We start from the raw sequence: 16,554 nt of genomic DNA on the forward strand, positions 1-16,554 counted from the left end.
TTTTCTTCTGAACATTAGTTTAAGTTTCTTTTTACTAAAAAATAAAAACGGACTTGAATAGAACTCTGATAAGAAACACCATTTGCTTATTCACAGTACCACCTGAAGAATTCTGCTTGGAACAAAAAGTTGATATGTATTAGGCCACTCCCCCATATAAAAGAAAAGCATGTGACATCTAAAACGTGGGGTTTCTTAGCCATAATATTCCATAACACAGCGAAAGAAAAAAAATGCGTATCGATACATGGAAATACAATTATGCCACACCATCTGGGAGATTCGACACAACCTTACTAGCTAACTCCCACCTCATAAATAGTCCTGCGTGTCTGGATCATCAGATCGTCGAGCAGTCTCCTGCATGTCCCCACCGAGCATTCTCTTGCTCATGTTGGCTCTCTGCACCAAACGAACTAAAGCCTGCACAACTTCTGACATCGGTGGTCTGAACTCCGGCTCAGGCTGTCAAAATCCAATTTCGAAATGTAAGAAATTAATAAACTTCATTGGGGTAAAGTATGAGAATATCATCTACAGATACGCTGGTTTCCTTTAAAATTCACCACATGGAGAAATGTTTTGAAATGGTGTGGAATTGGTGCTTAGTTGCATGCCTTATGATCACCCTAGTAAATCTAGTGAATTTTTCAGCCATAACAAACTAGATGGATTTTTTTTTTGATTCTATCAACTCCATTTACCTGAACACAGAGCGCAATCACATCAGCAAATCGAGAGAGTGATTTTGCAGGGTATAGCCCCTTGAGGGCCGGATCAACCATCCTGTCCAATGCATCAATGTCATGGAGCTGAGGGGTTGCCCATCGAACCAATGACTGCTCAGTTCGCGATCTAGAGCTGTAGAAATGTTTCAGCAATCAAGACATAATACGACAAAATCCCCCAATTCCAGTTGTACTTGGATCATGACTAGTAGCAGATTAAGATTTACCTGTCAAAAGGCATCCGTCCGGTCAAAAGCTCCAGCATGACCACTCCAAAACTGTAAACATCACTCTTCAGAGTATACTGGCCAGACATGGCAACCTCAGGGGCACCGTATCCAGAACTCATGTTCTGATCTGATGCCTGCAAAATTTAAATAAAAAATATAGGAAAAACTTCATAAAAGATCAATGCAATATTGACCAAAATTAGGCGATGGTAAGTCGGGCAAATGATGCTGCTCATTGCAAGCAAAATCATAATTATCTCAAAAAGCAGCTTAAACATGCAAAATCCTGGTGTCTGAATAACCCAATATGGTAACCTTCAAAAATTTGAACCCAGGGATACATCGGTATTGTAACTATAAAACTATAAATACATATGAATGTTAGCATCCAATGATTAATCACTTGGACAAACAATCTATAAATACAAATGAATGTTAGCATCTCTATCCCCACTTTACTCTCTACCTTAACCGAGCTAACAATGTGTTCCAGCTTAGACCTTAGTAGGCTTTCTCCGGCTTCCCGCACTACCCAACTCATCTCCTACCCCCCGGGTGGCAAACCTTCAGACTTCAGAGTCATCAAGAATCCTGATCCTGTCCTTCTCTCGTCAGTCCTTCAAATCCTAACCCAACAGCTCCCTGGCATGTCTCCTCTTCCCAAACTTAAGCCATACTAATTAACAACAGATCACCACCTGACTCCATTGGCATCAACCGGAACTCGTCTTCTCCTACCAATCCCAACTTCTCTCATTCTTCTCTCTAACTGTTGGCTTAGGCTCTCCTAGATTCCTCGAATGAACCATTCATGTACAGCTCAGGTTCTACCCAAAATTAATAGAGTCAAGTTGGAAGTTAGTCTTTGGGTTCATAACTCTAATCAAGTACCAGTTAGTTAGCACTGTGAAATTTCAAATTTCAAGCAGATCTCAAGTAGGGCCTCGCTCACCCAGGCTTGGCTGAACCATGTCCTTCAATAAAAATGCTGATGCAGGCAAAAAAAGAAAAAGAAAATAATAAATACCAGACAGATTATCTCTGTAGCTTAAACTTTTACTTTCATCTACCATGCCCTTTCAGGGTGTAGGTTGATAAAAGAAAGAAAATGAACAAAGAATATCCATTTCCACCCTTCTTCCCCTCCCTTCCCCTCTTAATATTCAAAACTTGGCATCTTCTCTTCCAAAACAAAGTGTTTCTAACATCCAATTTTAAGCCCTCCTATGGCAATCCTTATGATCCTGACCTCATTATAAATCAAATAGTTTTAGCCACCATGAATCTTCCCTATTTCCTTCTGATCAGAAATATACCTGTTAAATTGTTCTCTCTCTCTCTCTCTCATATATATACAACTGGCAAAATGCTATTAGACAGAATAATGTTTTAGTACTCAACATCCATTTCTATTCCCTTCTAAATACTTTACCCATCGAAAGGATAAAAGATTGAAGGAACATCAGCACTCTAATTATACTGAAACTAACAAAAATAAGTGCAGAGTAAAAGGTTCTATGTTCCACTTGTGGATGTGTTGTGAATCTGATCTTTACCTGAAATTCCGCATCAGGGATGAGGTTTGCGAGCCCACAATCTGAAAGGTGAGGATTGAGCTCCGTGTCCAACAAAATATTTGATGACTTGAAATTTTTATGGACAACAGATGGAGAACAAACCTCATGCAGATACCTGATAGTAATATTTGCAGGTAGTAAAATGAATATAGAACACCATAAGTTTGGTATTGAGGGAAATTAGAACTTTGAATAGAAGGAAGAATATTCACCAAGCTTCAGAAGTTGCCGATAAATCAAAAACAAAAAAGAGGAAAGAGGTAGATATTTCTAAATGCTACAATTCATGCAGGAAAAAAGAGCTAAGAAAGGGCAACAACAAGGAACATTAGCCAAATCAACTATAATAATATCGATCCATCAACAATTTGTAGATACTTCATGTTGTGACTGATCTGCCGTGAATTTTGGCATATTTTAGAAATTTCATGATTTTTCACAAATAATCCTCAAATCAATAAAGCTAGTGCAAAATATATGAACTATAGAGTTTTTGAAAGTATCATTACTGCTAGAAAACATTTCTTGCAAACATCATGTGGAACCATCAAAACATGATTGACGCTCCAGAGTCAAATTCTACAAGAAACATCATTGCATCAATTCAGATACATGCAGTATCAATCAGAATCCCATTAAAGAAATATTGCATTTTTCCCCAAAATCCAAATAATATACTTACAAGTTACAACAATATGCTAAAGCTTATAAAACTTGTTATCTATCAACTCTATTTTATGACAAGCCATGCTTGCTTGAAAACTGAAATGGATATCAAATGGATTGGTGGGTGTGCTTACAACATATTGCCATCAGAACAAAGGAAAAAGCTTCACTGCACCACAAATTTCCCTGCTCCAGTCCCTGCAAGTGGTGATTGGTGGGCAGGTATACGGGGCCCGCCTATCACTCACGTGATACCATGCTCCACATCAATCCCTGACTCTCACCAGGGACTGGTGCACAGAGCGGGGAAATAAGTGGTGCAGCGAAGCAGCACTCCAGAACAAAGGTTTAGGTGTTAATCATATCAAAGGTTTAATAAATCCTAAAGAAACTACGCTAGGCAAATAGTCCAAGATAGAAGGTAAATAACTTACTAGGGACTATAAGCATCCAGAAAATGTACAATCTTCCAGAAAGGCTAAACATTTGTGAACCCTTAAAATGGGTGTTCGATTTCAAAATTGTGAGATGATGAAGTCATAGGCTATAAATGATTTAACGAAGAGAAGAAACACTGTCATATTTACTGATCATACGAAAGTGTTGCCATGCTACTATATAAATGTAAATGAAAACCTAGAAAATACTTTTTCTTTAACATTTGGAAGCAAACCTCTTTTAACTGCACGATGAAATAGCTGATATGTTGCAGGATTATATCATAATTTACTGCTGACAATTTTTCAGGTTCTGGCAAAAGAAAATCAAAGACAATTTCTAGAATAATATCTCACTTACTCTAATGCCCGTGCGGCACCGAGTGCAATCTTGACCCTGGTACTCCAAGACAATGGTTTGCTGTATTCATCCGAGAGGTGAAGGAGATCATGCAGCGATCCATTCTTGTGAAACTCATAAACCAGCAAGTACTGTCCATGTTCAGAACAGTATCCCACCAGCTCAGTCAAATTTGGATGATGTAACCGTGAGATATTGGAGACCAGCTCAATGAAGTCTCCAGCTGATTGGTTTGGCAAGGCTGAAGAATTTATTTTTTTCACAGCCAAAACCTATAAAGAAAAATCATTATGTAAATGACAACAGAAATTATTATTTATCCTCAATGAGAACAAATACGATGCATCTAGGCACTTAATATGAAATTGCGAACCACATGGTTCATCGCGCTAGCAAGACAATGGCAGCTTGCTAAAGAGAATTTTGAAGAAGTGATTTCTTGTATATAACCAGAAATTTTTTTACCTATACATCTCTTCTCTCGTGTAAGCCATGATGCTTTTTCCACCAGTTATTGAAGTTTTAAATTAGAAATTTTACCTATCAAGAAAGTTGAACAGTTTTTTGGTACAAAAAAAAGTTGAACAGCTAACTTTACTTAACGTTTGTTTCGGTTCAATCCACTATCCTTTTTGAACCGGATAGTTCACAGTGCTCATTCTCAAAAAACCAGAAAAGCCAACTCATCATGATGTTTCCACTCCATTTTCATTATAAAACATCATAGACCCTAGTAAGAACACATCCTAGCCCTTCATTACCAGTGTAAGCCTTTTCTATTTCTTTTATCTCCATTATACTCTTTGGGGAGTGAGTTCTAGTTTACACTGCTTTGGGGCATTGCTTCAATCACATTCTGCCCCATTTGCAGCCATACAATAGAATTTCATGCTTCCAGCTACAAGCTACATTTCATGTTAGTATGATTTAATTTAAATGAAAAAAATCCTAAAAGAACATTATTTCTTTTGACTTTCAATAAAATGTGCGTTTCATGATCATGGAAACACAGGCTTCATATTAAACATGTGCACAACTTATTTTTCAAGATAAAAAACTTAAAATTCACGAGGACAAACTAAAGAAAAGATCTTCTCACAAATGGGGCACAGAAGGAAGCATAAAATTCAAGTGAAAAACATACCTTTCCATCGCTGAATTGTGCCCTATAAACACGTCCAAAAGACCCCTCACCAATAAGATTTTCTATGCTAAAACTATCAGTAGCCATCTGCAGATCAGCCACTGAATACACAGTTGCTTTTATGGGTGCTGTATTTGCTTTCTTCACAACAGGCTTGTTCGAGAAATCATCTTCATCAAATGATTTGTGTCGATCAATAGGAGGAGGTTTAAGGCTAATTGGAGCAGATGATGGAAATGTTGCTGCATCAATTGCAGAGGATGTTTGGATAGATTTCATCTCTGCAGATAAACAATCAATCATATAAAATAAAACATATAGAATGTCAGGAATGACACAATTAATGGTGCAATTTGAAGAAATTATTAAGCAAATTAATTAGCATCTTATTCCAAGCAAGACAATTTAATAGCTATCCTATCATGATTTTGCATGTTTGTGAATGTTTCAAATATGACAACATGCTATGGAACAACATAATTTCTAAATAGTTCAGAGACTTTGGTGGCTCACAGCTTAGCTTGCATTGTTCAAATGCATTTAGTGTCGCCCAGGCGTTTGGCGAAAGTAGCAATTTTCCAATGACAAAGCTAACATTTAAGGGGAAAAAAGTAATATATCGACCAACAAAATAAATAATCCTCAAGTATACAAGTGAATATGAACATCTTGAGTACTTGACAATGTGATTACTCAATGAAACTTCATTCTTGAATTTAAAACTGGAAAAAACTATGAAAGAAAATCAACGACCACCCAAGGCAGATAATTCAGGTATCATCACTTGCACCAACAACAAAATGTTACCAACTATTGCCTGACAAATACCAAGCTTGCATGGTGCAATGTTTGAAAATAAGGACAGCTGAAAGGTCTAAATAGCTCAAGAAGGTAATTTACATAAGTCTAGCAATAGGATTTCATCAGATTTGCATCAGTTTCAGCGACAAAGGGGCTTGTATAAACCTGCAAGATATGAAGATATTCGGCAAACCAGTTATTGCAAGGAGAATAAGATGCAGGGCTTGCAACTTTATAATTCGAAAAAATTAAATGTGAAGGAGAACCAGGATAGCCTGCAGAGGTAGGAAGAAAACCCTCATTTGATATGTCCTGTAGGTTTAGCCTCTTGATGCTCTGACCACCCACAGTCCCAAAAGAAGATAAATTTCTGATGAAAGAGAGTTTATTTTTTACTTGAAAACTCAAAGAGATCAACAAATACATCATATCCACTAAGAGTAGGTAGCAGGTCCTAAGAATTTTGGAGCTACTTTATAAAAATTCAGACCATGCGACAGGGCATACACATCAAGAGGAATAGTCATGGAAGCAGGGCATTTTACAACAAGTATGGACATGTTGGAACATTATCACCTCCAAAAGCAGCAAGATTATATTCTTACCTGACAACTCCTAAGTGGTGTAAGTGAATCCAATGGACTGCTGGAGAAGTTATACAAATTAAACTTAACACAAATGCCAAGGTTGATAGTCATTGACATGCCTTAATAACTTAAGAGTGAGGGAGTACAATACATGAATAATTTGATAAACAGAATGGAGCAATGAGAAGGAAATTTTGCTCTTTTTTTTTTGAGCGAGAGCAAGAGAGAGAGAGAGAGAGGAAGTCCAATCCACATCATAATCACCCAAGTCCAAATATGTAGGGTGCACCAACCAAGACTCAAGCCCAGAACCTCTGGTTGCTAAGCAGAATGGTGTGACCACTAATTGAAAAAAAAAAAAGAGTATTTGGATAAGACAGTTTACAAGGAAATGGTGTTATAAGAGATTGTGCCATAAAGAGGATGATCATGCTCACCAGAGGCATTAGTAAAGAAGAAATGAGTATTGTTGTCTTGTTGGGTTTGAATTAAACATGGGTAAAACCAATAAACTTGAACAACACAGCATGGTCCTAGGTTGGACATTTCCTCTGGAGGTAGGCACACAACAGCTAATCAACTGCTGACAAAGAATATCTCTTGGGCTTTGTGACAGAAGTATATACCAAAAGACATCAAATATTTCCCCTTTGTATCCACTCAAGTACAGAGGCAGATTCAAAATAACTTAAGTTTGGACTTTGGACTGATCAAGCAGATCAGTTATGAGGGGAAAAATCAGGAGATTAAATAGTGATAATAAGATTTACCGTGTAATCTATATGAAGGGGGAGGAACGAAAAGTTCCAGGAAGAATGGGCAAGGCTCAGAAGATTTTTCAGAAGAATTTACTGGAAATAGGCAGACTTTTTGGAGCTTGACAAATGAAGGATAGACACTAAATGATTGATAAGGCAAAATGAAAGGACAAAAACACCCCCAGGTCAAGGATGGTCTAGGCTAAATTACAGACAGACCATGGAACCACAATGACCTTCAAGCTATAAGGGAATAGCAAAAAATAAGGAAGAACTATCAACATTTGCAATAGCAGAAGGACAGCAGATCAGCTAGAAGCAGAATTATAAACAATACATGGAGGAATAAAAGAAGACCTATTATAGGTAAGCAGAACCAGAACCATGATAGAGTTAAACTGTGGGCACTGCTCATATGATACAGAGCAAAATCAAGGCAATAACTCTCATTAGCAATACTTCAGATCAAGATTCGCCATCTCGGTATAGGACTCCGTACCGGTGCCACACTAGCACAATGTCGATATGGTATGATACAATACAAATTTTTTTTGGAGTACCAAGCGTCGGTACGCCACCCATAGCGGATATCAGTACCGAACTAGTACGGTACGGTATGCCCTGTACCGTCCAATTTGGGCCGGTACGGCGTACCATGCTTCAGATACCGTACCGTACTAATTCAGTATGGTACAACATACCATGCTCCAAATACGTTGGCTTCTACTGCAATTCAATGATGGGCTTGTGCAAAATGTACATAGGAAAATAATAAAGTGGCAAATAATAAAGTGACTGGTTGTAACATTTTAATTGTCTAGGTTCGGAGAAAAAAATAGGTATAGACTTTTTAAGTGACTGATGAATCTTTTTGTGTTTATGGAGACATGAAAACCTAAAAATTTTCTTCATAAGATATTATGTGATGTTAAGGCTTGAGGCTTATTTACAGATAAAAAGTTTATGCCAACTATCAAAATTTCAAGAGTTCAAGCTAGTCAAGATACTATTGGAGTGCAAAAGAGTGTCATGCCATCTTGTGTTATATCCTAGCATCTAAATTTGATGGATTTAAAAAAGGAATCCCACAAATAACACCAAATACATGCAATAACCTACAAGAAGGTGAACATGCATAAAAGATGTATCAGAGTTTTAAGGTGTGGATGAAAATTAAACAACCACATTATAATCCAAGGATGATACCTGGTAACCTACAACCAATATTTTTCCATAGGCCAAGATACAAAATTCCACCTTGACATCCACAAAAGTTTTAAGAAAAGGAATACACAGAAATAGTGGTCAATAAGTTTGATCCCTTCAAATCAGTACACTCATAGGATAAATCCAAAAGGATACTCGTTTGTATTAAACTGATAACAGAATCAACAATTTGTGACATACACAATAGGAAATCTTGAGGTATGCAATTGCAAGCCTAGCTGCATCTAGAAGATATGCATAAGACGAATGACCTGACAACAGAACCACTAACATAACAAAGGTCTCGGACAGATATTGAAGCTGTGAGCTTAGAAAACAAAATGAAGCATCAAAAAGTCAACAGTCACGATTCCTCGAGAAAACTAAAAAATGGTCATAAAACCATTACAACCTTGCCAAATCCTACGCCGCATTGCTTTGGTAACAACATTAATTATTGCACTTTTTTTTATTTTAGAACGAAAAATCCCATTGAATATGGGTAAGAAGTCTAATTTAATATACGATGAACCGGGTCACATAAAATATCTCATTGCGAAATTTGCAATTTAAAAAGATTTTTTTGTTTGTAATTCTGCCCTACAGCTATTTCAAGACTCATTTGAGTGGTTACCTAATTAAAATATTGATTACATAGTATTGTATCAGACCCATATGCATAATGAGGAGAATGAGTCAAGATATGGTGACTAAGAGACTCATTATATGTTGGTCTAAATTCAATAGTCAAGAAAATACACATATGCATACTAATAGATGGCTTAGCCTAGCATATCTGAACTTTGAGGAGGGCAAGAAAAACAAAAATTACCTCTAACCTCTTTTGGAGCAAGAGGTGTGAAAGGCTGATCTTGTTCGAGGATTTCTTTCCTTGAAGACCTTTGTGTTCTTTTTCTTATCAAGAAAAATGCAATAATTCCACCTATGACAAAAATAGATATAATGATTCCAGCTATGCCCCCAGCACCTATACCAGAACTTTTTCCACCGCCACCTGATGGGCTGCTACTGTCACCAGATCGCTGACCAGGGTTGCTTCGTCGACTTGGAGGAGGAGGTGTATATGGTGGGGGTGGAGGTGCAGGCCCTGAGCTCCATGAGTTACCACCAGTCCTGTGAAAAAATGATTAGCGGGTGAGTTCCAAACATAACAATTATTATCACTATCAGATTATTGATGTCATCAGGGTCCACCAAGTACTCACTGAAGATTGTTTATCCCCCTTAGCTTGTCAGGAATCCATCCAGTGAAGCGATTATTTGCAACATTCCTGGAAGCATGGGCACATAAGTTCTGTTCTTTATAATACACAAACTTTTTTCTTTTACTGTGCACAACATTATTTACTTACAAATCATTAAGAGGGAGACTGGCAAGGACATCTATGGAACCTGTAAACTGGTTGTTTTGCAAGTGTCTGCAGGATGGGAAATAAATGGTGGAAGTAAGTTTTTGTGAAATGTGGTGCTAAATATCAAAATAACCCGCGAACTTTGTGCTATTCTCCTTACAAGGTAGTCAAACTTGATAGGGAGCTAAAACTCTGTGGCAGGTCACCTGTAAGAGCATTGGAGGAGAGGTCCCTGCACCATAAAGTCATTAACTTATTAATCAAGGAAGGAAAAACAAGGAGAAAAAGGATAAGTAGATGAGGGGCGAAACTAGCATTTGCATATTCAAAAGTAAAGATATTCAATTATCAGTATGTAGGATAGCATGCCTCCTAGTAAGTTACAAAAAGCTAGCATTATATAGGATAGCATGCCTCCTAGTAAATATATTCAGAACAAACTTTCATGATTCATAATCCAGTTAAGAATGTGGAAATGGGTGGCAAAATTTGGTGCGTGTATCCTCAATTGTGTCAAAGATGATTGTCCAAGAAAATTGGCCTTCCCTCAACCACAAATTATGATAGCACCTTTTGTACTACAGCAAGTACACTGAAATTCAAAAAGAGTTATGAGTTCCATTAAAATAGAGAGTGCTCAATTCACACTCACATTGTGGTGAGATTTGTAAGCTGTCCAAACATGTCACTCAGATTGCCCTGGAGTTGATTATGGCTAAGATTTCTACAGATATTAACGCTTCGTTTAGGCAAACGCACCATATAATTTGCAAGAGAAAATGAAATAATTATATTTGCAAGCCCACTTACAGATATTTTAGTGGAATCATTTGAGAAATAGAATAAGGTACATTTCCAGTGAACTGATTTCCAGCAAGATTTCTGCAGATCAAATTTCTCATGAGACAGTGGCTATGAAATCAAGCAAATAGCTGAGACCAACCAAATTAGTACAACTTACAGTTTCTCGAGGTTTGGAGGAAGATTATAAGGTATCTGTTGTCCACCTCCAAGATTATTATTGCTCATGTCACTGCATCAATCTCAGGACATCAAATTCCAACATCAGTTTCCATGCATATCCTGGAGTATATGCATCACTGAAAGAACTACAGGACTCACAGCTCTGTTAGCGAAGTCATGCCTGACATCTGGTACCCCAAAGAACCAGAAAGTCCCAAGCCAGACAGTTTGCTGGTGGAGCTCATAATATAAAAAACATATCAGATAAAGCATCAAAGCAATGCACAGCGCTTAAGGTTCAGACAACTCATAATAATGTAACCTCACATTGTTGTAACCGCTTGACCAGAGCATGTAACACCCAACCATGACTGTCCACAGGGATCACCAGCATTTGAGGTCCAACCTGTCAGCTGGCTTGGCGAATTTAGGCTGCTATACAGGACATTGAGAGCAGAAACTGCAAAGAAAACATGAGATTAGAGAAACGTATCAATATAGTCAAGGCTTAAATATCATACCAACGCCCCATGGATGAAGTCAGTTCAAGCATAAGTCTGTCAGATTCATGAACCTATACTTTGTTCTGGTAAGAGATCAGATCAGAATATAAATTTATCAAATAATTATAATCAAACCGGAAAAAGTACTAGAATGTAAGAAACAAGCAACTAAATCTCTTTTTTCTCTTTGCTTTTTAGATTGGAAAAATAAATCATCAAATCATCCAACCGACTCCTCCCAGACCCAAAAGCAGGACAGGTCAGTAAAAAAGCTGAAGTATAATGACACGGAAGTCACTGGCTTGTTTGCCACGAACAGATAGTAGGATCCAAAGAGATCTATTTTCGTTAAGAAACCAACTCATTCTTGGGTAAAACAAATTTTTCCTTCAAATCCAACAAAAACTCAAAAGCCAAAACCTCCAGCGAAAGTTTTTTTTTAAAAAAAGAGAGAGAGATTGTTCTCCGAATCCAACCAAAACGCCCACTCCGCAGCTCAAAAGACACCCAAAAGGAGTTACAAAAACGAATCAAAAACATACCTTTTCGACCCTCTAAAGCGAAAAAAAAAAAACAACACCCATCCAAAAAGAGAACAGATTCGACACGAGAACAGCACAATTTGGTGCCCTCCCGCGTGCTCCCACCCATTGCAGAACCCCTCCTTTCCCCTCTGATCTAGTAAAGAAACCCACCGAAAAGAGAGCAAAAACGCTGCTAAGAATCCAAAGCTGAGCTCACCATCATCTGACTTCGTATCGCCATTGACAAAGCTCGCATTCCAGATCCAAATGCAGACCAAAAGAAGCCAAATCCCCACCATCCCCTTCTCTCTATCTCTCTCCTTCGACATTCCCTCTTCCCTCCTTGGGGCCAGAATCTAACCTCTCACCCTTTTCTTCCTTTCTTCCCTTCTTCCTTCTTTTTAGACTCAGCTGATAGGGTTCTCTTTGGAGTTTAGACTGTTATTATTTCCCCGAGGGCAGTATGGAAGCTAGCTGGCATTAAAAGGGGCGAGAGAGAGGAGAGAATCCCACCAGAAGCCAGGCTCACATCGTCGTCATATTTTAATTTTTTCAAAAAAAAAATCTCGAGGTTTTCTTCTTTAAAAAAGTCTTAATGAGAGCTTAGTGGGGGGAGAGGGGAGGAGCGAGCTGAGAAAGGGATAGATTAGAGGGCAAGCACCGTTAATACTTAATTACTCACGGGGAGTCACGGGATTTACCGGTCGAGGGGGGAAAAAAAAGAGAGAGAATCAAGGCCGTTGGATTGTGTAAAGATCCGTTGTGCGGGTAGAGGCAGTCGCGGCCGTTGGATCGAGATACAGGGATTTGTTGCGCGGATGGAGGCCAACCCATTAGCTGGTGGCTACCGTGAGCCGGGGCCAGGTTCAGAATTTTCGGCACGTAAGAAGCCGTTTGAGATTTTTTTTTATACGTGGCGTGTGAGTTCGGCTTGGTCCAATTTTGCGCCCGTCATGGACATCAATGGGAAGGTGATTGAGATGCGGGTATAATCCGCTGATAGCTGACCTCTTCCAGCGCATCGAAATTGTTTTATTCTTTTTGTTGAAATGTAGTAATACTACTGATGAGCTTATGGAAGGTCGGGCTCCGACCCATGTATCCAGCACTATGGAAGGATCTGCCGCCTTCCGACCTCGTTTTTATCGGTCTCAGACAGCGGAGGCGACTGATTCTTCTCAGAGGTATTGTCCGTTTTGAAGGAAGTTTCATAGTCTCTTCTCAACGCACGGTTTTGCCCTACAAAAGGCTCCTCTGAAAAAAAAAGTGGTTGCTCCCCTCCATTTAAGGATCAAACCTCTCCACTATCTAGTCAATGTGGGACTAAGTTTAGACTCTTTATTTCCACTATAACTACATTAACATATATTTGGACAATCATATCTTCCTAACAACACCAAAAGACCACCATACTTGATATGTTACCTTTTTAAATGAAAAATCTAAATTTTTTATATTTGTTGTCATAGAGAACAAATGATACAAGTCAGCTAAAATGGTAGTTTTCCATTGTTGGTATTGCTAAGCCGCAATGATAATAGAAAGAGATGTTTGCTTCAATGATACTTGAAGGCTAATACTTCAAAAATAATTACTTAAATGTGTACATGAAAAAGATAATGATCCTGCTACCTAATTAAGAGATGAAAAAATGATATATTATTGAAGAGTTTTTTTTTCTTCATCCAATATCAAAGATGCAGCATGCCAATTGTACTGTAATTATTGGATGTTACTACTGGATATTAATCTATTTCTATATTGAGTACTCATAGCAGTATGCATGTTGTCTAAAGTCCTTGCTCTCTCATATAACGACACGTTGGTTTTCTAAAAACATAAATATCGAATCTTCAATTATGATGGAACATAGCGAGCGTCTTATTTATTTGTTAAAAGAGTTAGTTGTTATATCTCTTTCAATCAACAATTTCGCCTTCTCTCTACCCACTGCGACGTGACGGGCGTCATCCATCCCTGGGGCCCACATTGCCGCGTGCCACGTCACCGTACAGCTGGGGAGCAACGGGCTACGTGCGACGTTTTCCGATCCTTCTGTCCCCCGTGCCGTTCCCTTCTACGGCCCAGAATCCTCTCAACAGAATAAAAAGGTTAAGATCCCATCGCCGCTCGGTGCGGCTACCGCCCCACCGACCCGCATCATGCGTGTCGTCCAATATATCATGATCCTGGGCCCCATCATTAGTGCATGATATTCTCGGCTATATTATATTTCTTAGATTAGACCTGCACCACATGGTAAGCAGCCAATCATAACCGCTGATTCATATAATGATACACCCATATGGGCTCGTTTGGTTCGCGGAAAGTATTTTTCCTCCTAGAAATATGATTCTTGGGAATCAGATTCCTAGGAAGAGGATACCTAGAAAAGTACTTTTGGCATGTTTGGTTAACCATGGGAAAGTGACAAATTTCCAAAGTGCTTATGTTTGGTTGACCATCCACTTTCCTAGGAAAGTTAAGTATAATTCCTATTATGCCCTTAATAAAAATTAGGTCTTTAATGCCTCTTTAATGCTTTTTTTAATGCTGAAGGGTCTTTTTGGAAAAAAATAAAAAAGAAGTGATTCCCACCTCATGGGAAGTAACTTTCCCATGTTTCTCATGGGAAAGACTTTCCCATGAAATGTGGGAATCATATTCCCATGGGAATACAACTTTTCCATCTCTCTCCTTTGAAAACTCCAACCAAACAAGAGGCATTTCATTACTTTCCCGTTGACCACACTTTCCCCCCTCCTTTTCCTGCGAACCAAACGAGCCCTATATGTATTTGATAAATAAGATTCATGCTGTGATTAGTTGGATACTTAATACAGGAACCAGCGGCTATAGTTGGCTGTGGTGCACTCGTGTCATCTAGGAATTTATCTAATTGTATTTAGTAGATGATGATCCTCAAAAAATTTGGTTACTTTCTTTTGGAATGAAACACAACATTTTAGGATGCTTGCATGTATCAATTGACACACATTTGATAATCAGGATGCTTGCATGGTGTCTAAATTGCATTTCGAGTAAGTTGCACTGGCGCAGTTTGCATGGATGATGATTAGATCGGTTTCATGGCTCTCGTAATGTACGTGTAAATGATCAAACATATGCATGTGTTGATATACAAATGGTTCCCAAAGAATGAGGTGAAGTTCGCATGGATGATTATTAGATTGGTTTTTTCTTTTTTGGTGTATCAGTGTCTCACTACATACAGCCGTAAGTACGCTCGGAATAGTTACCGTACAAAATATGCTCTTGTGCCAATGGCACAAGCTCCAATGTCCTCCATGTGACGGCTCCAAAATGATGTGCTGCGAAGGAAACGACCCCGTTCGCCGCACTATTCGCCTTCCAAAATACACACATGACACTGAAGGAATCAGACTCCTCTAGAAAATAGTAAATATCACTGACTAGAGGGTGCAAATCTGTCCTGGCATGTCCACTTTGGATCCAATCGATCACTATAGCCAAATTACCCTCAAGAAAGATCCGTCGCGCATCCAGATGCATGTGCGTGTATATGATCAAATCATGTAAATGCGTTGATATACAAATGGATCCCAAAGAATGAGGTGAAGGATGAGGTACAAACAATTGGTGCAGTGTAGTCTAATGCTTGTGCTGTATGCAACATGCATGACATGGGTACTGCTCACACGTGAGATGGACGGCAATGTCTAAATGCTGGGAGCCAACTTTTCCCTTTGCCATTCCACAATAAAAGATGAGCATGCGTGTCCACCATTCGGAATATAGCTTGTAATCATGTGTAAGGAATTGCAGCAACTGTTCACCTTTGGGAGCAGCATGTCTCTGTTTGATTCTAACGTACGATGTCTCGACTCTTGTTATAAGAATTCCGAATAGATTGCATCCAACTGATGCCAATATCAATAGTTTGATATTGATATAGAGCAATGCACCAAAATTTTATTGAAAATCCATGTAAATAGTACAAAATCAAAAGGAAGTTTAAATGAATGAGGGAGCTGGGTCGATAAGATTTCATTACGTGCTTCTTTTAAGTTCTATCTGTTGATGTGCAAGATTATATTATTTTCTTTTAGCTTCTAAGTCATGGGGAGTTGCTTAATAGAGAGGTTTCTCGCACATTAGTTTCACACGGTCCCAAGTGGGACATATTAGTTGAGCTCATGCAGCAAGGTAGCAGCTCAAGATTGACAATATAATCACTATTTTGAAATGAAGATAGTTATTATGTAAAGTAACATGAATGATCTAAGTCCACCCAAGAAGACAAGAGAAACCCACCTTACTCTTTGCTCCAATCAAACATTCAGACAGAATTGAGTGTACATGAAGTCCAAGGCTTCCATTGTCCCACTGTGCTTGTCCTCAGTCATGAAGTTAAGTCATATGCCAAAAACTGTCATTTTGAGTCCTACTGGCACAAATCACCTAATGGAAAATTCATCAACAAATATGGATTTTATAAACTATTACTATTCAACATGCATACCTACTTTTAACTGGCATGGAGATTTTAAATCCTAGACAGCAGGTATATAATTTGATAAACAGTGTAAAGTTCAGATAAATGCCGTTTCTCATTGTAATTATCATTATAATGAAATGACAATAAAACTATTGAGTGTTGCTTAAATCTCTAATATTAAGATATATTAATGCAGCAGGTATCCAAATTTCAAAA

At 38.4% G+C, this 16,554-nt stretch overlaps 1 protein-coding gene across 2 annotated transcripts; it reads right to left on the reverse strand.

Annotated features, from left to right (window-relative positions):
• Positions 1–66: 66 nt before the first annotated feature.
• LOC103702672 (protein STRUBBELIG-RECEPTOR FAMILY 6) lies at positions 67–12,501 on the reverse strand. 2 transcript variants are annotated; one of them, XM_008785200.5, is made up of 16 exons: positions 12,076–12,501; positions 11,159–11,291; positions 10,991–11,062; positions 10,830–10,901; positions 10,679–10,750; positions 10,521–10,592; positions 10,029–10,100; positions 9,869–9,934; positions 9,722–9,787; positions 9,328–9,629; positions 5,144–5,424; positions 4,000–4,271; positions 2,515–2,650; positions 956–1,092; positions 705–861; positions 67–465 (listed from the first exon to the last, which is right to left on the reverse strand). In XM_008785200.5, the coding sequence occupies exons 1-16, from the start codon at positions 12,185–12,187 to the stop codon at positions 313–315; spliced, it is 2,175 nt and encodes a 724-aa protein (XP_008783422.3). In that variant the 5' UTR covers positions 12,188–12,501; the 3' UTR covers positions 67–312. The 2 variants fall into 2 exon arrangements, with proteins under 2 accessions (XP_008783422.3, XP_008783430.3); XM_008785208.5 differs by lacking the exon at positions 10,521–10,592 and having other exon boundaries at positions 12,076–12,412.
• Positions 12,502–16,554: the final 4,053 nt, after the last annotated feature.

This window comes from Phoenix dactylifera, chromosome 7 (genome assembly GCF_051530095.1).
Source record: "Phoenix dactylifera cultivar Ajwa chromosome 7, Ajwa_hap1_PhDact_Kaust_v1.1, whole genome shotgun sequence".
NCBI lineage: Eukaryota > Viridiplantae > Streptophyta > Magnoliopsida > Arecales > Arecaceae > Phoenix > Phoenix dactylifera.

Excerpts from the sequence above, each read along its gene's own strand:
- LOC103702672 (XM_008785200.5), bottom strand. The coding sequence starts at position 12,187 with ATGTCGAAGGAGAGAGATAGAGAGAAGGGGATGGTGGGGATTTGGCTT. Across the intron at positions 10,902-10,990 it reads ATGACTTCGCTAACAGAGCT|TGACATGAGCAATAATAATC; the intron begins GTGAGTCCTGTA and ends AGATTGATGCAG. Across the intron at positions 5,425-9,327 it reads TGCTCCAAAAGAGGTTAGAG|AGATGAAATCTATCCAAACA; the intron begins GTAATTTTTGTT and ends GTTTATCTGCAG.